Source organism: Lethenteron reissneri, chromosome 23 (assembly GCF_015708825.2).
Source record: "Lethenteron reissneri isolate LAM-NWPU_2019-01 chromosome 23, ASM1570882v1, whole genome shotgun sequence".
NCBI classification, from domain to species: Eukaryota; Metazoa; Chordata; class Hyperoartia; order Petromyzontiformes; family Petromyzontidae; genus Lethenteron; species Lethenteron reissneri.
The window spans coordinates 9340312-9362480 of NC_083801.1; the positions used below are offsets into that span (position 1 = coordinate 9340312).

At 46.3% G+C, this 22169-nt stretch overlaps 1 protein-coding gene across 1 annotated transcript in view; it reads left to right on the plus strand.

Moving 5' to 3' along the window:
* Positions 1–5820: 5820 nt before the first annotated feature.
* The window catches only part of LOC133345933 (unconventional myosin-Ib-like), a 60326-nt gene continuing 43977 nt past the window's right edge, over positions 5821–22169 (plus strand). Inside the window, exons 1-4 of the mRNA XM_061557069.1 lie at positions 5821–5914; positions 6812–6961; positions 9476–9591; positions 19776–19870. Of these exons, the coding sequence (XP_061413053.1) occupies positions 5858–5914; positions 6812–6961; positions 9476–9591; positions 19776–19870 (418 nt within the window). The 5' untranslated portion in view covers positions 5821–5857. The remainder of the gene's footprint in view (positions 5915–6811; positions 6962–9475; positions 9592–19775; positions 19871–22169) is intronic.

Sequence of the window (22169 nt, forward strand, 5' to 3'; positions counted from 1 at the left end):
GGGATTTCAAAATAAGCCTGCATTGGGGTTGGTTTGACCTTTATTTGAAACATTTAACTTTTCAAATAAGTCCTCACTTCATGTGCTAGAGGGGGCACACACATACGCGCGCACGCACACATTCACGCGCTCACACGCATGCACACATTGCTGCTGCTTGTTTAGAACCATAAATTGCTTTTGCGTGAAGATCAAGTGACCTGGCATCTTGCCCGGCGTCGCCCGGGTGTGCTCACCAGCTTCAATGTGGACGCTGTCTGTGCATAATAATTACTTACCTGTGAGGCTACTGCCGCCACCAGCCAAGCTTGCTTGTTGGCGGTGAGCGTGTTTGAGATGCTTGCTTGGAGCCAGAGCAGCTTGGCGATCGGCCCACACCACGCCCGTGTCGCGGAAGCGAGTGCTGCATAACAGCAGATGTAATTGTGAGATGCGCATTTCGGTATGTGACACTGGGCGCTTTGAGAAGAAAGCTTCTCGTGATGATTCAGTGCTGAAGGAATCTCACTATTGATCTGTGCTGCATTATATAGGAAAAACACGTTTTAATATGTCTGCTTGAAACGTAGTATATATTAGAAAACGACTGAGAAATGTGGTATTGGTCAAACTATGAATTAGCATATTTTTGTTGGTCATAACAAAGGAAAAGAGAGTAAAACGGACTCTAAACCAAACAACAACACCTTAATAATGCTTCTAAATGAATCGTTTCTCTTAATTCTTATTCTCATTTAAAAAAAAATTGTCATTGCATTTTTCTAAAACGTTATCCTGATGGTGCTATTGACATCGTACGATGATAAGAAGAATAATTCATTGAGAGCTCGTAAAGAGCGGTCCACCACGCCCTTGTGTTGGAGAAGAGTGAAGGAGAATCACAGAGCTGCTTCTCCCGTCACTTTAAGTGACTTCTTATCTGGTGCACAAACCAGGAGTCAACACTCTCCCACCTGCCAAGCTCAACGGATACATGTTTAATTCTAGATTTGAAGTTTTCGTGACTGCAATGATCCATACTCTTTGGTTCTGTCGGTAAAGTCACGTAGATGAAAACATTTTTTTTGTTCTTTTCATTTTATTATTATTTTTTTCATCTACGTGACTTTACCGAAAGATACATGTTTGGCATTTGCCAGTCAAACCAAGACAGCGTTGTAGTTCTCACGGCTGGAATGTTGCCATATTGAGTGTAAAACCAAACATGATGCGATTTTATGTTAATGCAGTAATTGGTAACTAGGCTGAGACCATCAACTCACGATACTTGAGTACGTGGTTTATTCATGAAGGGTTGTCCAAATTCAGAACTAGGTCGGTATTCTGAACTGGCCACCTGCAATTGGACCATTAAACATTTTTTCAGCTAATATGAGATATTGACTCTATGTTTAAACCTTTAATCTCAGTTGTTTCATAATAAAGTTTATAACATTGTCAAATATTGCAACATTTTTATTGAGGAAACAAAACAAGTTTAACGTTTTTATATTTTGGGATTAGTATTACATTTCTTTCCTTGTTTTGACTGACACAAAAATACCCTAATATGTGTTTTGACCAATAACACATTCCTCAGCCTTGCACGCCACACAGTTCAGCATTGCCACATAACAACCAACACCTGGACCCAATAACACCAACAAACCCCGCGATGATGTTAAATGCATATCGAGGGGCCATTTGCTCATTGCTGGAATGTGGCTGTTGTGTTTCCTGCAGTTGCATGGTTTTGTTTATTCCAATTAATTTATTGGAATTGAAACTGTGAACAAGTAACGATGCATTAGTGCACTGATATGCATGTACATCTTTTTGTCAATCCACTGCTGGATGAGGGCCTCCTCATATCATGCGAGTCATGGGTTTATTTTACCATACTTCACCATGCCGATTAGTACAGGTTGGTGAACGTGGGAAGCATTAATGTGGTACTACAGAAATACAGTACAAAAATATTTCTGAATTTTCTCCCTGTTCGGCCCACAGCATAGGGCCACATCCTTTAACACCTGTTATGCACAGTTGTCATCCACCCAAGCAAGCACTATCCAGGTACAACCCTGTTTAGCTTCTGAGGTCTGTGCAGATGGGATGGGATGCATTCCAGCAACAAATAGTGTGGGCCATGAAATATAGTGAGAACCAAGAATCCTAGGGCCAACACTTCTGTGGTCCTGTATTTGGGAAGTTTTAAGGAAATTGTGCTGAAGCTTTTCTTTTCTAATATTGATATAATTTGGGGAAGGAAACCTGGTGTCAGGAGGCAGAGCTACTCACTTCAACCCACAATGGGGGGTGGGGGGAGGGAATTGAGAAGCGCTCCATCTTTAATTTTCATCTCCCCAGCTCATTCTTCAGATGCTGGCGCAAGTTTTAAACACCAATGGACGGGGCACGAAAGTTCTAAAAACACATTCCTGTGGAGGGAGCTGGTAGGAACGTTGGGTTGCTCGGTCAATGGCCAGGGTCAACGCAAATATGCCCGACTGCGAGGGCAGGCACAAGCCGGCGTGAGTAGGTTAAACGTTGAGTTTTATAAGGGCACCACGGGGTGACCAGCCCCTCTCCACCCTCCCCACCCAGCCCCTCCCCACCCTCCCCTCCCCACCCAGCCCCTCCCTGCACGACGGACGGACGGACACAATAAACCCCTGTGGGCTGGTGTAACCAGGAGGTTCCTACCAGTATAATGTTTGAAAACATGTCATCCGCTGCGCTTTTATATTTTTCATTGTTCACACACGAGCCCCACTATGTTCTGTCCAAGTGTTTCCTCGCCTGCTCCTTAGAGCTGTCGCCAAAAAAGGTGAGTTGAGAAAAATGTGCACCGGAGAACAAATGTGTACTTAAGCATCAGCAGCTTTACAGGGCGTCTCGGTATATATTTATTTTTTGAGACCAGCAAAGCATTCATATGTTTTCAAATTTTTTTTGCCAGGCTTCAACATGGGTGTCAATGGAACCCGTAACGCAGAGAAAACGATACCTTTTCAAAGTAAAGTTGTTTGAGATGGCAGTGCTACCACCTGCCTCAGGTGATTATGAATCACTTGTGACAGAGAACATTGTCTTTGAATTGATTGTCAAAAATGCACGAAGATCTGTGGTTGCACATAGCTTGATGCAATTACAGATTTGCCCTGGTAATGGCTGTGTGCCTTTAATATGATATCTACCATACAGTATATTGCTTGTTATACTTAACCTTTTGGGATAGTTTAGAATTACAACTGTGTAAATACGAAAGAACAAGAATCCTTAAAAGGCAACATATTTGATATCAGCTGTCTTGCAAATATGAGAAGTGTCATATGTATGTCGCTTACCATTCTGTTGGAAAAGCAGTCGAAAAAATATGGATGGCAGGGTTTATTTTATTGTCTGTGTGAAAGTTGCAGGGATATCCCACGTTGCCCAGGTCTCTCGCTGACACATGTCACCAGAAGCACACAGTCCCATGCCCACGAATGGAAGTGCCCACACTTTACCCCACCAGTGTCGGAGGGCCACGCCAACCAAGCACCATTCGTGCTGCCAACACTCCCCAGGGATCAGTAAGAGCAACCTCTTGTTTGGCCACACGTGCGAGTTGGCTCACTGTAGTCATCATCCCATGCTGTTGGTACACTTGCAGGGTGCATGCGGTGTTCAAATCTGGCGTGTGTGTGTGTGTCTGGCTCACCTTCATGAGCAGTAGGGGGGTGACATATTGCAATCAGTGGAACTTGTAGAATGTAAATCAGAGAGGCTGTAAGCCATGTTGAAACACTGTTATGTAACTCGTTGTTCAAGCTTCAATGCAGAGAGAATGTTATTAACGTTGTACGGTGTGTCTGATGGGCATTGAAAGGGGGAATGTTTGAAAAGAAAGCAGTTATTTTGACACGTGTGGGTTATTAATCATACTGCTCATACCTTGTGAGGGTGAACTATTTTGTACACGTGAGGTCCAGGGCCTGCTTACACATCATTCATTAAAATATAACAAAAATATATATCACTGTGACTTACTTAGCTGCAGATTAGTGGCCATCAGCATACAGATGTGAACGTGTTGCGTTCAATCCAATTGACTATTAATATTCATCGATTCACTGCATCAGCATCGTTGGCTACGTAAGGTGCGAAAGAAGTTCAACATACATACATACACACGCATGACATTAAGGGTAATCCTCTGAAAATAAGGAAAAAGCTTAAATTAGTTTTGACAATACAATGTTGACGAATATCAATTGTGTGTGTGTGGGGGGGGGGGGGGGGGGGGAGCCTGTGAGAATGCTGTATTGAGCATCCTGTGTGAGCATGGTGTGTCCTGTGAGCATTGTGTATGAGCATGGTGTGTCCTGTGAGCATTGTGTATGAGCATGGTGTGTCCTGTGAGCATTGTGTATGAGCATGGTGTGTCCTGTGAGCATTGTGTATGAGCATGGTGTGTCCTGTGAGCATTGTGTTTGAGCATGGTGTGTCCTGTGAGCATTGTGTATGAGCATGGTGTGTCCTGTGAGCATTGTGTATGAGCATGGGTGTCCTGTGAGCATTGTGTATGAGCATGGTGTGTCCTGTGAGCATTGTGTATGAGCATGGTGTGTCCCGCGAGCATGCCGTGTCTGGGGGTTGACAGCCTTGGTGGCGTTGGCTGTCTCCCCTCGCCCCGAAGTTGTTTGGTCTCCCTTGTCCTTCAGCCGTGGTATTGTTTCACCTGCTCGTCAGAGGTGTGGCCAAAGGTCCCCTCGACCCGGGGACAGCTGGGTGGAGTCTCAGCTGCTTTTCCTTCTCTTATTTTGTTTCCTGCCACTTTGCGTGGCAGGCGTGTGGCGTGCCCACTCGAGCATCCGGTCTCAGACCACCTAACGATCCGGGAGGTGACATAAGCCTGCAAGACATGCCTCTCGTTACGAATAAAACAATGGCTTCATTTATTTGCGCCCCTTTGATATTGCAGTAATTTTGCTGTCCCTGTACGCTCGTGTCAGAGCAATCACCTCTTCGATGAAATGGGCTGCAAAAAAAAACAAAGTATAATTTGTACAATTCCATGGGGAAACTTTGAATTGAATTCAGTGTTCGGTTGCGTTCATGATCATTGCTGCTTAGGACAGCACGAGGTGAATGTAATAATGACTACTCTTCATTCATTGGCCATTCCAGGATGTCAGATGTAATGGAAACTAAGTACTGTCGTGAAGAATAAATGCTAATCTGTTGATCCTCTTAAAATTATGACACTAAAAGGGCACAGAGTGCTTCCTGTTTGAAGTTGTTTAACTTGGATCCCGCAAATGTCTAAATCCTATCAACAAATGTTATCGTCCTATAGCGAATTTCATTGAGACCCATTTGTCAAAAAACACTATTTTCTATAGGTGTAGAAGCTTGCACATAAACGTGTATTCTACAGATGTGTGCATCAAGGGACTGATTATGACGATGCACGGTATAGAGGGCATCTTATTTGCACATGCCAGGTGGCAAGCAGGAATTGTTTGTCTGTTATATGTGGATCACAGCCAGGCTGTCTGCGTGCAATCACGCAGTCACTCAAAAACCACAAGCGCAGCCTTCCACGAAATGTGTCTGCTATTGATTTTCCTTACAAAGAACCCGAGGCACGTGGGTCTGGTTTTTTTTTGGTCTCCTTATATCTCGTCCTGGTCCCAACCGCTAAGGCGCTGGTCCCTCTCGCAAGCATTTTAGCCACAACTGCCGCCACTCGATTGCTCGCGCACGCCGTGAGCCGTTTGTTTGTAGCAGTGGCGTTGCTCCTGGCGTGGCCGTTCCCTGGCAGCCTTTGTGGCTAAGCGATGACACGTGACAGCTGCTCGCTCGTGAAGAACTCCGGTGGCCCGTGGCCATGAACCAGAATCAGCCGGGCCTTTGTCCAGGACTCATCTTGTGGCCCTACTTTGAAGTAAACAGCATTTGGCAAATACGTGAAGACTTCCGTAGCCGGCTGTGCCAATGGCGCAACACTTGTCGTGCTGCGATAATCACGTTGCTGTGAGCCTTGTAATTATTTGTATATGTTTGCGGTGATGCTGACAAAAGGTCTTGCAGCAGTCGGTGACCATGTGTCCGCGTACGTTCGGGTTAACGAGGTCTGGGAATTGTTACCGCGCCACCATTCAAATGTGTGGCCAATTTAGCAGGGAGACATCTGCTCTTGGACGTAGTGTACAGTATTTCAGAAGAACTTAGCTCGAACTGCATTGTGAAGCCCTCTTAATTATTTAAGCTCATCCAATAAAAGCTTTTGTGAGAAACGGTGGCACGTGTGTGTAAACAGCAGGAAAAAAAAACCCCACACGCACATGCATTTTTCATCAGATAAAAGTGATAAGAATTTTAGCATGAGCTGCAAGCTCTATTTTTTTAGGACATCAAACAAAATGTTGTTATGCACCTGCTGTCTCACCAAAGTTCAGACGGGACTTTGGTGAGACAGCAGGAAGCCCGTTTGGGACTCAATCAAATCAAACAACGAGGCATCGTGAAGCAACGCGATTAGCTCATATCTATTAGAGTTTGTTCTCCGTGCATCTGAATTTATTAAAACCCTGCATGATCACAAAACACGCACAAACACATGCTGGCCCACGTGCTAGCATCCTCCTAACAGCAGCCTCATGTCAGTTGAATGATCTGGCTTTGTCATTGACGATACTGATTATGAACGGGTACAAATTAGGGACAAGGCGATTGTAGCAAGCTTTACTATGATGGTGACGACTACCCCTACAGAATAAACGTAAGTTTGTGCTGAGGATGGCGGTGATGGTGAGGGCTGCGTCGTGTGGTGTTCCGGCAGAGTGACAACGCACGCGGCACCATGGAGAAGGTGAGCACCTCATTCCTGGACGACATGGTGGGCGTCGGGGACATGGTCCTGCTCGACCCCCTCACCGAGGACTCCTTCATTGAGAACCTGCGCAAGCGATTCCAGCACAACCAAGTCTACGTGAGTCTCGCTGCCCATGTCACGCCGCACCCTGTCGGGTCACACCGCCACCGCCGCCATCAACTCTGCCCCACCACCCCATACGCAGCCTTAACACTGCCCCACTGCAGCACATCCAGCATGAACAGTGGCCCATCACACCACCCCATGTATTAACATTGGCCCACCAAACCACCCCCTGCATTTACAGTGCCCCACCACACCACACCCACCATTAACACTGCTGCACCTCCCCACACCATAGATTAACATGTATGCCTGTTACTAGTCATACATTCATTGATCCAAATGCACTTTTATGCTAAAAAACATACGTCTAACCAGGTCTCAGAATGTCAGTGACAATTGGTGCAATGATTTGTATATCACATGCGAACGTATCATGAGGCAAATAAAAACAACAAAACAGATACAGGGCCGAATGTACAAAGCAGACAATCCCGATAGTAGAAGACAACAAAAAATAGTTTTTTGTTCAAATAATGGCACGGACTTGTGACAATTTCCTGAATTGGCACAGAACATTCAACCACGTGATCACATCACCTCAACCAGTGCTCCACACGAGGACCCGTGTGGAACTGCTATTGTAGGTGCAATGTTTGTACTTCATTAAAAACATAATCTATGAATTCAATAGTCTTTAAATTAAATGTTCTTTACATGTCTGGTACTATTTTGTCTGGAACAATATGACACGCTATGACCAAAAAATACATATATAACCTTTCCTTGTGTTTACAATGTGACCTTAGCATGGCTGTGCATTGTATTAGGGATGGAACGTAAATTACTCGAGTAAAAAAACCTCATAATGTTCTGACAGTTATTCAATAAAAGCTGCACGGTCGGCACAGTGTAGAGCAGTGGCATTTCTCACAAAATAAAGCCCAAAAGGCCACGGCAGGAAGAGCGAGTCGCCCCCCTGTTTGTTCTGGCGTGGTCGCTCCCATGGGCAGCTGTGCAGCTGAAGGGGCAGCCGTGTAGCTCGTAAAAGAATCCTCCTGCGGGAGCGAGCGATGAAACCGCAGCACTTGTTCTGGGTCCACATGGAAAAGTGGGGAATTGCAGCAATGACGCCTTGTTGCGGCAGCCACGGTGGGGTGACCACTTATTTTACAGGTGGAATTATTAATTATTTTGTTTGCTTCACTGTGCCTCGTCGCAGGCTAATTGCCGTCATGTTTGAATCCACAACCGCCGAAACACATTTTGTGGATGCACATGCTTTGATATCTTGATGTAATTTACACATGCCTCGAGCTTAACAATAATATACATTTTCACATTTATTTGTCCAGCGTGATATTTCAGAGGCCATGTAACGTGACAATTTGCATATTCTTGGTTCTTTCGGTAAAGTCACGTAGATAGAAAATAAAAAATAAAATAAAATAATTTAAAAATAAAAGCAAAAAACCACGACGTTTCGATCGCAACACACGCGGTCTTCATCAGGCGTGTAAAACAGCAGTAATTAAACATGTTTGTCCAAATTGAGTTGCTCAAACTTGTGTCTTTGTTCAAGTTTTAGCACATAACAGAGGCTGACTGTATTGGGTGGTGGCGGGTTTAACGACACATATTTAGGTGATCTTCCCCCCAAAAATAAACCCCTTTTATGGATAATATTGTTCGCAAAAGCCTACCTGGAGAACCAATTTTAGCACAGTTGGAAGATCTGTTGAGAGTAATTTAACGTCTCTACATCCCATTACTAAGCAAATAATTAAAGCATGGAGTTACTGAAAGGTTACAAGTCAGGTTTACTGGGCGAAATCGTGGATCTTTTTTCCCTGCTCACAAGGACATGGGAGGAGTTCATCGATGTCAATTGTGGCCATGCAACCAAAATTATGGACCATACAGTAAACACCACTCTATTCTACACTCCTTTTATGGAGGTGGAATAGCAAAACTACAAAAAAACTCTCTCCTGAAGCCCCTCTCGTGGCTAGCAGACCTCGACATTTATCTCTTGAACTTAATGTCATACGCATGAAGAGAATTGAGGCTGTCGAGGTCTTGCGAGCTGTATGGTATTGGTTGCCACTGTTGGTGTCACATGAGACCGTGGGTCCGATTTTAGTGTTGGCAGAACACTCCCTGCTCTGGCAATTTTTTTTATGGGAACAAAACAAAAAAATCTGTCAAATTTGTGGAAAGTAGATGTTGTGCTCATTTTCTGCCAGGTATTCGTAGAAGCTGTCTTTCCACCAATGCAGTGCACCAGTCAGTCCGTTGATGTGCACATTTTATACATTAAGAAAACGTTCGATAACACTCATTGTTCGCACAGGCAAAACACACCACGTTTTGTTTATTCAACGTCACCATGACATGAATGCTTTTCTTTAGAGTTGTTAAAGATCACAGAATTTCACCTCTGGTGGTGGGTAGCGAGGGAGGGCATATGTGTAAACTGTCCCGGCACGTGGCTACGTCCAGGGGAGAGGGTCACAGAGGTCAAATGATGAGGATTCACGATGGCGCGGTGCCTTGTTGGATTTCCAGACATACATCGGGGGCGTGGTGATCTCCATGAACCCCTACAAGGCGCTGCCGATCTACACGTCCGAGAAGGTGGAGGAATACCGCAACCGCAACTTCTACGAGCTGAGCCCCCACATGTGAGTTTCACTGACGTTGTCCTCCGAGGGTTGTCGTTGTGGGTGTGATCATGCTCAGTAGTGAAGGTGGTGCAGTGCATTGTCACAGCAAAACAATCCCCTTCCTCCTCGTGGTGCCGGATGGGCAACGCTGTCATGGGCAGTGCTGTGGGGGGAGGGCCAATTCTGATTGGCTTTTCCCCTCATGGCATTTGTGACCACCACAGCGGCCAAATGGGGGCCCTGGACGGGTGCGAGGGGCTGGTAACCCCTCCACCTTCAATTAATTACCGCTAAACCACGACGGAAAATTGTAATTAATAAGATTGTGCCGGAGGCCCCAGGGGGACAGGCGTCTATGACGTCTCCTGGCCAAACCCCATTTGGCAGAACCAGGAGACTGAATTCTTACCCTCGGGGCTCCTCCAGAAACAACAAAAAACCACTACGTGTGGCCACGTGGAATGTTTGAACGCTCACTGTGGAGGAGAGGCTGCCACTCCTCTGTCAGGAGCTGGACCGGTACCGCCGGAATCTCTGTGGTATTCAGGAGGTCCGGTGGACCGGCTCTGGCTCCTGCCACCATGAGGGGTGGACAGTCCTCTTCTCGGGGCAGGAGACTGCCAAACAACAGGTAGTGGCTCTTCTTCTGAACAAAATAATGAAGGGGGCGTGGGAGCGTGGCGGTGAGGTGTGGGAAGCTGTAAGCCCCAGGCTACTTTGGGCTTGCCTTCCTATCAACCAGAGGCGAGGAGTGGTGGTCATGGTTACTTATGCCCCCACTGAAGACGAATATCCATGGAGGGATGCAGGCAAGGCCAATGAGTCAGATGCCTTATATGACCTCCTGTCACAGGTGCTAGCTAAAGTGGCCCCTCGGGATAGAGTCATCTTATTGGGTGACTTCAATGCCCGAGTTGGTCATGATGCTGGCAACTGGTCTGGAGTGATTGGAAGGCATGTGCCAGATCAGCTCAATAACAACGGCAGGAGGCTGCTAGATTTTTGTGCAGCCCATGGGCTTGTAATTACCAACACACTGTTCCGACATTGGCGCATCCACACAACATCATGGATGCATTCCGGGTCCAAGCAAGAACATCTGCTGGACTACATAGTGACGGAACAGTGGATGCGGGCCTATGTCCTTGACACCAGGACCTACCGTGGAGTTGATCTCCCCACTAACCATCGACTTGCCATCTGTAAGATGTGCCTGCCTTTATTCCACTCCCGTGGTGGGTGTACACCCACCCCATTCAAACCCTTAGTCTCAGCTAGCTGATGAAAGTTGCAAGCGAGAATTTAATCATCGCTTGCGGCTGGGGTTGGCATCGTCCCCCACTCCTCCTGATGTCGAGGAGAAATGGGCAAGATATAGGACTGTGGCTCATGCAGCTGCAATGGCTGCTATGGGTACACAGTCCAGACCTCCCCAGAGACCCTGGCTGACAGAGTAGGTGTTCAAGCTAGCTGAAAAAAAGCGATAGGCCCACTCTCATTATCCCACACTCAGCTTCCCACTTCTAGCCCCGCCTATTTCCCGCCCAGCCTCACTTCTTCTCCCCCTAGCGCTCACGCAGCCCCCCGTCCCCCTGCTCCACCCCCCTCTCTCCCCCCCTTGCCCCTCCCCCTTTCTTACCTATATAACCTCTTGCCACGGCAGCTCTCTCGCCTCCTTCAGCATTTTTCTTGCTTTAGTTGTTCCACCTGATGAAGATTGCTTGTGTTGTGATCGAAACGTCGTGATTTGTTTTATTTTTATTTCTACCTACGTGACTTTACCGAAAGAACCAAATAGCACGTTATGTATGCCGATGATCTGGTAATTGCTGCTCACTCAGAGGAGGATTTGAAGGCGTTGCTGCTGAACCTGGAGTTTGCCACTAAGAGGTGGGGCCTTACCATCAGCTCCACCAAAACTAAGCACCTGCCTGGGTATTTTGTACCATCGGATACTCCACCCCCACAACTCCCAATTGGTGATGGGGCAGTTGTGGAGAGAGTGGAGAGTTTCCCATACCTGGGCAGTGTGCTCATGACCGGCTCCGGTTTAACAGCAGAGGTATCACTCCGAATCAGTCGAGCGGCATTATCTTTTCATCGGTTGCGTAACGCTGTGTGGAAGCTACCTGGTCTGTCGCTCCGCACGAAGCTTCAGGTCTTCTCGGCCACAGTCATTCCCTCCCTTCTCTACGCTTGCGAAACGTGGACCCCCTAATTAAACATCTTCGCCAGTTAGAAACATTTAGGCTGGCCTGCCTACGATCCATCCTAGGTTTAACCAGGCTGGATTGTGTGAGGAGCTCACAAATCCTTAAAAGAGCTGCATTGGCTGGGCCATGTAGCCAGCATGCCCAGTCACCGCATGCCTAAACAGCTTTTGTTCGGCCGGATTGAGGGGGCTAAACAGGCGCGGCACGGGCTAGAGAAGAGATGGAGTGATGTGGTACAGGAGGATGTGGAGCTAAGTGGACTTGCCGATGACTGGTACCAGCGGTGTCAAGATCGGCCTCTGTGGAGGAGGCTCGTGAAGGACGCTACTGGGCAGTTGGAGGCAGTCGCCCTCCAACAACAACGGAGAGCGGAGGAGCGACACTCACAATAACGAGCGGAGCGCCGGGTGGCTAAAGCACAGCAAGTTGGCACAGTAGGGGGCACAGGTGGTGTATCAGCCAGTTGTCTCAGTCAGTCGACCTGTGGCATCTGGGTCTGCCCTGTGACCTCCTGCTAGTAGGCGTTCGACACTTCACGTGGCCTCAAAGTGCACATAGCCTGGCACAAGCGTCGTGGTGACGTTACCGCCACTTAGTGGCGAATGGCGGTTGTTGTTCTTGTCACAGCGTCTGGGCCGTGGTTGCCCGGCCTTCGGTGCCTATGGGATCAGCGTTAGTAAACATTTCTATTTATTTCACTTATCATATAAATCATCATTAGCACCAGCGCCGACAGTAACCTGGGTCAATCCACTGCTGGATGAAAGCCTCCCCATCCTGTCATGTAATAATTAACTGAGCACCTGTAAACGAGATGATATTAATACTGAAGCTGAATACTCTAATGCTCCTTTGATTTTTTTGGTGATTGTAATTGTGAGTAGAGTACTGTATTTGCGCATTTCTGGATAAAGTCGATTGTTTGGGAAAAAAACCCCCAAACACACGAAGAAATAACACTCAATTATGTACGAAAGTACGTCAGCAGTTTCTTTTCTGCATTCATTTCCACAGGTCACTTTTACAGGTGTAATAAAAGGACTCAGACACTTCTTGCTGACTCCGTGTCCTTTATTTGGGGTTCGCGTTCTCCTTCCCCCACGGCACTCCTCCTGAGACTCTCTCCCTGGCAGCCCCACATCTGCCTTCGCTCCCGTAGCCTTCCACGCTCCTGCAGCTCCGCTGCAGGCTCTTGGTACAGCCCTCTGGCTGCTCCCCCAGCAGCTCCATCTCTGCTCCCTGTTCCTCCGTGCGTGGCGATCTCGCCACCTCCCAATGTCAGCCCTTCGTGGCCTCTATGGCTATCTCGCCATTTCCTACCTCAGCCCTTCGTGGCCTCTGTGGCTATCTCGCCACTTCCTACCTCAGCCCTTCGTGGCCTCTGTGGCTATCCCGCCACTCCAACCTCAATCCTCCACTCTCTCTTCCACCCCGCTGGCTGGCGCCATCATGAGCCCCTCAGCCACCAGGCTGAGGCACGGCGACCAACCAACGTGTTCACCACCCTTCACTCCCCCGACTGACCCAGATAGCTTCCTGTCTCCCCGCTATAACTTCTCCCCCACGTCACCCTGACTCCTCCCTCTCGGATCGTCATATCCGCCCCGCCCATTTACGCCCGCATTACACAGGTACTGAGTGTGTCTCAGCCATAAGCACATTTGCTTGATCCACACATTCCAGCTCCAAAGCTCTTGTCATTACAGTTGAGCATTGCGATTGAGGAAAACAAATTCTGACTGTTATAATTGAGCAATTTACCAATTAGTTGCTACTTTCTCTCTCACTAACGTAACCGAGTGATTTTCCTTTTATTGGTTACCACCTTTTAATTCCAACTCGACATTTGGGCCTTGGGCTATGGGTTTGGATCATGGCCGCTGTGGATATAAACAGACTTCTTCACTGTGCTTTGACACAAAGCATCACGATTAATTTCCCTTGTTTCACCTGAAGATCATGGAGAGAATTTCTCCGAAACTTTAGACTCATTAAAGTAAACAAATTAGGTTGTTCCATGACCCTCACATTGCTTATATAGCAATTCGGTTAATGATGTAATGTGGTAGTAGAAGACATGTAGACAAGGCCTCAACAAACCTGATATGCAGCAACACTCATGCAGCAAAAAAACCCAACTTGGTCTTCCTCTGAAGCATCGTTTGGCAGGAATGTCATGAGGAAGCTTGCTAAGTGAAGTTTCTGTTTCACAGTAGTTTTGGACATGAGCTTAGCATTATTGTCAAACGCCAACGATAATACGGCAAGACTGTATACCTGTTTGCACCCGAAGCTTTGACAGCCACCCTTTTCAAACACGTACTTTTTCGCCTTGCATCACAGCGCAAGTCAGGTCAGCACATTTACCAGTCCAGCAACTGAACGTTTTAATCACCGGTTTGAAACACAGGCAGAGGTTGTGAATACAAAAAGGATTAAAATAAAGTCGTATTTCAGTTGGCTAGTCGACTGTGTGACTTATCTGCCTCGTGAGACCAAAGAACATATGCTTGAAAGTTAAGGAGGATGTTTTTGTTTGTGGTTGTTGCACCCTCAGTTCATGTTGGTGATTGCCACAGATAGCAGATTAAGGGCTGCTGTGTTACAGGACAAAACATTCTCGCAAATACGAAGGCCCAAGTGATGTTGCTCATCTGGGCTATACATCCAGCTCTGTACTGTACAGCAATCCCCTCACTCATTAATTTCCCTTGAGAAACGTTGTCCATACCTATAGACTTACGCTTACTTTGCAGTGCCTTGTCAATCCAACTTGGGATGAAGTCCTCCCCATGCTGTCAGTCCTGGGTTTTTTCTTTTTTTACCATGCTTCACTAGATTGGGAAGGGCAGGATCAGTTCAGATATCGCTCAAAACTCATGTTATCCGTGGCCGAGAGTCAAACTCGGGTCACACAATTAATAGCACACTTACTGGAGGTTCGGATCGAACAAGAGTTGCGTGATGTGTGCATGTGCCTCCGGTATAAATAGTTTGTGATGAAATATAGGTGTGCCTTTCGTATGGGCGATTAAGATCGTCGTGTACTTTTCAAATTCCTTCCTTTACTCAGTCCTGAAGCACAAATAAATTGCAACCCCACTGCCACCGAGTGCGCAGTTAAACACGGCAGGAACGACAACCACTGTGAAAGAACAAAAAAACCCAAATGTGTCTGAACTCACTTGGTGTGAACAAGAACGGAATCGGTTCGGTTAGTCCTTCCTTGCTGTCGTTGCTGCTGCTGCAGATGATTTTGTGGGGAGCCCCAATTACCAAATTCACATGGTCCTGGACCCAAATAACCAGGACAGGTCTCTTATGCAAGTGCCCGTCTCATCTGTGAACGCTTTTTAAGCGGTATTCTTTCTCCGAAGCTCTGGTCGTTGGTAGCAGCGCGTGTGCCTGCTGGGCAGCGTGCGTGCCGTGCCAAGTGGCTCAGTGATCGCATGTTGCGTAGGGGTGGCGGGTAATGTGTTTTAGGGGTACATTACTTAAATGCTTCATTCCTTTCTGGCAATATAATATAAAAAAACACACACACCCTACCCCTGGCATGTTCTATCTGGGGAAAATGTCAAGTGTGAAGTCATGGTCACTGGTGATTAAAAAGATGTTAACACCATATATTGTGTGTATATATATAGACGTAGTGTTTACTTTCCAAAGCAGTAGCATGTGTGGCAATGCAGCTGAGTACAGAGGCATAAAACCCAACAGAATGTTGTTCAGACACAGTTTAAAGCAGAACCAGTGCAGAGGAAATAATATCTCATTAAGGGGTGCACATATCGCTAGCACGGTACCAGCTAATGAAAGATGCATTCCCAAGTCGTCCCGATTTATGGTAAGCATTCTCAAAGCAGCTTTATAATTCTCGTGAGAAAGGCCTTAAACGATTTTAATTATTTTTTAAGAACTCCCCTGTGAACTGTAAATCTAGCCTGCCCGGCTGGCTGCTTGCAACTTGGACAAAGTGAAGCCTAGTGGCTGACCTATCGCGCTCCGCCAGTCTTAAGCGCCGTCGATCTCAAAAGAGTCGCCATGCCCCCTTACCAGAGGGACATTTGCACTTTTGTGCGTGGCGTCGGCTGTCAGTCAGCTGAATTTGTTCAGCTAAATGAGCGTCGTGAGCAGTATGACCTCATTGTGAGAACTGTGCTCACCGTAGTGTATTGACATGGGAAAAAAAACACAATTTATTTTGGTGTCCATGGGAAGCGACTGTAAACATTCCATGTGGAATGTGGAACGGCCATCAATGAGTGACACCACAGCTCCATTCATGCCGCAAGCCCGAAAGCTGTGTTTGCGACCACCTATGCAGCCGTCCGGTGTTATTAAAACAGATATTGCACAAGGAATGGTATCAAAGGTACAATCGGAGTGGTGCACAAACATTGCATGCCGAGAATCTAGATGCTGTGACTCCCACTGGTATGGCTTCCAAAGCACATGGCCCTCCCCGCCTCACTCATTCCCACGCATGTTTTTTTCCCAGTGAAGAACCCACGTCATAACGAATGGGTGCCTTGAGGCTACTGCTCAGCCCATGCAGATAACCTGCCGAGTGTGCCCGGATGGTCAGTGCCCGTTGCTTTGCTGTTGGGTGCTTGGCTTCGCATGCTTTGACCTCGGAGCACCCTCGTTCGTGTGAGTCAGCGGGATTGTCATTAGCTTCATTGTCTGCGAATGTCTAATTTTAGCGGGCTCTACTCTAAAAGCAAAAGCAGTCCACATTTTAATATGAGCAGCTCTGTATTTTGGTCAGAACCTCTTGGTCTGGCTGAATGTGTCTGGGAGATATGCATTACTTGTAATTAAATATATGCTCATCACAAGAGCGCGATTGACTTAAACTTTTAAAGGATTGTTTTTGTTTCATTTGTATGTACAGTAGCGTACTCGGTAACTGGAACTAAATTCATTAGCCACCGGCAAAGAGCCTAAAGCACCTCGTTCGCATGAGTGCACTATTTTTAATCTCATAATTCTACGAGGATTTATCAACCCAGACAATGTTTTCACAATCGCGATTGCAGTTATTGGCACATCCGCTGCGACTATAGTTATTACTTTGACAGTGGCACACGCTGTTTGCTGTCGACAGAAGCAGCAGCAGCAGGAAAAAACAGGAGCAGCAGTAGAAACAGCTGCAGCAGCAGAAACAGCAGGAGCAGAGGGTTAACGGCCAGAGGCACGCTGAGGCTGCTCACTTGCCTGGCTGCACCTGCACTAAAGTGAATACGGATTGAGATTCTGCGTCACCTCTCTGCTTGCTGTCATGTCGCAAGAGATGCCTGTGATGCAGCGAGGCTCTTGAAATGGGTTTTGATTGCTGGAGGAGGTGTGGACAAGAGAGTGTATCATGTCACTGGAATAACTTGGGAGGCAGCTTGCATGGTCTTTTGGCATTGTTTTTTTCAATATATTTCCAGTAAAAAAATTAGCATACTTTTCAGAGATGGTGTCACAAACACGAGATGTTATTTAATCATTTTTTTATTGAGCGAAAACAGAGGTGGTTTTGATGGAGATCAAATGAGGGTGTGCTGTGCACAGATTCTGGGGTATGCACCATGGCCCTGTTCTCTGCTAAAATACACTCTTTGGGTGTTTCTGTGTGTATGCATGTGTGCGTGGTTCAGAGTACACTGGCCATGGATAACATAAGTGGCAGGTTGTATCTGAATCTGTTATCTTTTCATGAGGATAATTGCAAATTATCGATTCATCGGTCTTGTTTGTCAGTGATAAAAAAAATAATGTGGCAAGCGTGCTTAGATTTACATTGAGAGACGGAAACGGGATCACAAGGATTATTTAGGAGGCTAAATACATGATTCTAATTGTTGTGAAAAGTCAGTGGGCTCGGGCAAGTGACGTTGCTAGAAGGGATGATGACCAATGGTCGAAAATAACGATGGAGTCGATATTCAGGGATGCAGCGTATCTGAGCAGACGTCAATCAAGGAGACGGGAGAGATGACATTTGCTCGTGTGTGGGTGCTCAGTGGTTCAATATATTGCAGGATTGAGAGAGATTGTGACGTCTTGGAGAGAACTTTCATCCAGCAGCAGATTCATCATGGCTGATGATGATTGCAAATGATGCGGTATTGAGTCTTGTGAGTGCTAAAACAGAAATGTGGTGATTGTGATTCTGGCACCACGAGTGTCAGTGTCGTCACACTCAATATGATTTGGGTACAGGAGGTCCATTTAAGCCCCACTTATTTCGATTTAATCTGAGCCAGACGACATTACTCGTGTCTGGCAAAGGGTGAGTCTTACCAGGTACGTAAAGTTCTCAGCTCACAAACAGCGCCTGCATAATGGGAAGTGTTTGTCTATGATTGTTTCACGTTGTTAAATTAAGAGACCGTTTTGAGGATCACTGAAGGCAAGTGCTTGAGTTTGGCAACACTGTGGATATGGATTCAGTGGTTCAGTTTCTATCGTGAATAAGATAGATTTTCTTTTATCAACCCTGTAAAGCTGGAAATCTCTTCCACGAACATAGCGACATCTGTACAGAAAATCTTCAGTTCTTAGGAATACAATCCTATTCGGTGCATGTGTGCTATACAATATCTGGCCAGCTGGCACTGTGGTTAAAGTGTACGCCTCCCAACCAGAAGATTGTTAGTTCAAATCCTGGTCAATTCGTTCCATCTGGGATCAATAAAATAAGTACCACTTTGTGGTTAAATCAACAGTCACCTAGCTTTACCTTTGAGTATGCCATGAAAATGTGGAGTTTCCACCGTTTGCTCAGGGTCTATTGACCGCCTGGACATCAACAGACTGACCTTTTGGAAAAAGGCAAAATATTTCACGTGACTTCTTGCATTTATAAAACACTCCTAAAGCTAAGCAGCTTCAGAAGTATTTGAACGCATGCCCCCCTCTTGTGGCTCGGCTGGTTCACGTGTGTGGACGCTGATTTACGGTGCAGCATAACCACGCACCTTGCGGGGGGCTTTGTTTCAGTTCACTATTTACGTCGTAGCTATGAACGATTGTATCATAGACTTGGTATTCTATTTAGTAAACGTATTACAGTACACAAAGAATAGTAACAGGGGAGTGGCAGCCAAGGAATCGAACACAGCCATACGCAGGTGCTGGTGGATTGTTCGATTTTGCCGAACAATGACTCATGATCATGGCATGGGGAGACCTTCATCAACCAGTGGATTTATCATGGCTGATGAGTATGTGACCCACAATTATAAGGTTGTGTGTTCCTATCCCGGAATGACCCCTGCCATAGGAAGATATAATTCTGACCGCAGACTCAGGACCATCACCACAAATGTGTACCTCTTGTTGTATTGTAGTTAGTGTATGCGCACATTTTATTGTTATTAAGAATAATACCTTTTATTTAGCCAGTTACACATCACTGAGTCTCACAAAAAAATTTAGGAGGGTCCTGCGTTGGGATGTTTGGCCAATTCCATGAATGCGTGTTTGATTTGTGGGAAGAAAGGATAGAAGCCAGAGAAAACCCACTCATACGTGAGGATAACACTCAAAGCTGTGTGCAGGTACATTCAAGTATGAATTGCTGTCCTGCCATCTCCACAACCACCTCACCGCCCACGTGTGTAACACAAAATCAGAGATTGTCTCCCACCAAACTACTATCCAGTTTCAACATTTTATGATGTGTTTCAAGGCTGTTTCGTTCCCGGTGCTAGGAGTTTTCAGCACATGGAGAAAAACGTCGGACATCGTGCAGAACAACACGTGGTCCAATACAAAAAAAACGCATGAGAGGGCTATACAGCACAGCTGTGAAAATCTACGAAGTAGACTTGAACATGCTTAGCCACAGAGATCTGATGAGATCATGAAAATTCCGGGTGATTTGGTAGTAGGCATGATGAATATGAGGTTGTGGTTGAGGAGCTATCTGTTTGTAAACTTCGAGCCCACGTGTTGTGTATGTAAATGCGCACCTACCCTGTGCTGTGCCTGCAGATACGCCATCGCAGACGAGGCGTACCGCTCCCTGCGGGACCACGACCGCGATCAGTGCATCCTCATCACAGGAGAAAGCGGAGCCGGCAAAACTGGTGAGCGACATGGTGGCGGGAGTTGGGGGGGGGGGTGCACAGAGGCAATCGATAATTTTTTATTATTATTATCAAGTAATCTATAAACCAAGAAAACAAACCAACCAGCCAGCCAATTAATCCCTCAACTAACCAACCAATCAGCTGATCACCCATTTAATAAAGCAATCATTTAATTATTTATTCAATCAATAAGTGGTTGTAAAACCAATAAATTATATATATAAACAATTTAATTATTTGCATTAATTGTTGAGTCACTAGATTAATCAAGGAGCTGATGAGTTCCAGAGTCTAATAGTGTGGGCACTAAGGAAGACGCGAAGCATTTCACGTGCCACTCTGGCAAGAAAACGCATTGGCACTCCCAGTCTCTATTTTCACCTCGAACGCCGCCCGTCACCCATGTGGAAATCTCTAAAACAAGGGAGGGGCACTTCCTGGTGATGAATGGAATGCCGAGCAAATTTTTTGTGGGAGTTTTTTTTTTGTTAAAGGTCGGAGGTGGTGCTGGGCCTCACCTGTGAATTGTTCCATTGTTGTGGTACCGGAGTGAGGCATCGAACCACTGCTCCCGATCCTCCGGGTGGGGTGGCACTCAGGTTCACCCCTGCGGTTTCCTGGGTTCCGTGGATGGGCGGAGCGCGCAAGCACGCCTTGCTCGCTGTCTGGGCTGCTGCTGCCGCCAGCAGTTCAACTTCTGGGCCCAACAAAAATACTCGTCTGTCAAAAACTGCAAGCATGTGGCCAGGACTCTGCAAGGCTAATTCATTATTCTGACTCCAACGCAGTAGCTCGTTTGCAGAACTCGCGGAAGACGAGCGGTATGCTGCGCTTCCATTTTACAAGTTGTCGTGTCGTGGAGAAACGTCTGAATTGTGACACAGTGGACTAACACTTTCCAGTGTAAGGCAAACCCAATGCAGGCTGCCTTATACGATTGACATCTCGTAAATTTAGGAACGCTTCGCCCTGCTGGGTTCATCAGAAATATTAAACACGAAGCCTTGTGCCGTCACAACTCAGGCTCGGTTATGTTTCATGAAGCCGTGGAATCTCACGTTATCTTCAGAGTGATGTTGTGGCTAATGCCTTCCATGTGTTTCCTTCAGTAAGTGCTCCTATTTATTCCGCCGCTCGTGATTTAGCCAAGTTATGCGGCCAAGCGTGCACCGGTTTTTCTCACACCAATAAACTCACAGAGAAAGGGAGCTCATATTTGAGGTTCTGAAAAACACCCTAAGTGTAGCTTGTGTTGAGCACCAACACTGTCGTTAATTCTCTCGTAGATCCACATACGCTCCTTTCCCATTCTTGGGAAGAGGCTCACAGTCAGTTAGTTCTGCCTCCAAAATACTGCATCGTCATTCCCTGGACTTTACTCCGGTCCCACGTCAATTGAAACCAGTTTCCAAACCCCATTCTCATTTATGTCGATCGAGTGGAATTTATCAATCAATCAAGCAATCTTTATTTTGCGTGCCAATATCTCCCTCACTAAAGTAGGCATCAGTGCACATCACAACGGAATGGGAATGGTGCACGGGGCATGGAGCAGCAGGAATGAAAAAAGAGAAACCCATCATGCCCTCAGTGGCCAACACCGACTGAGCAAAGTAAATTGCAACCACGTGGAAAATAAAGTGCAACTGTGCGCAACACATATTTAGTTATTTTGTTATTGGTTACTTCATCGTCGTCATCGCCAGGCATTTTCTATCCACTACTGGATGAAGACATCCTGTTGTAGGTGAACCAGGATCAGAATGGTGAATTAAAGAAGCAAACAAGCGTCTTCATCTTGTGTTGACCTCTTACGTGAAGCTCCCAGAGGCAGGTTGCAGCAGTGAAAATTGATGACTGTTCTGTACTGGTGAGTCCTACTAAGGACCAAACCAATCTACATGTGGTTCTTTAAATATGTAAATGGGGAGAGAAAACCCCCATCGTAACAGAGTAACCATGCAGGTTGGAACACCATGAGTTTCGAAAAAGACTCAAATATGTACTAAAGCACACCGCCATTTGTGCATATGCAAAAATACAGCGGCACTTCCTGAACAATGCCCTTCTTCACAATAGCTGTGGGCTTTTTACACGTTTTTGTGTCTTGTCTGAAAGTTGAGTCTTCGTTTTGCTGCTGTCTGTCTGTCCACATGTTTTCCCAATTTATTGAGTTGGTGATCTCAGAGAAAAATGGTCACAATGCAGTTCTTATGAACTAGTGGTCTGCGTAAGGCTGAGAGCTTTTGTACATGCATTTCACATATTCTTTGGGTCTTTCGGTAAAGTCACGTAG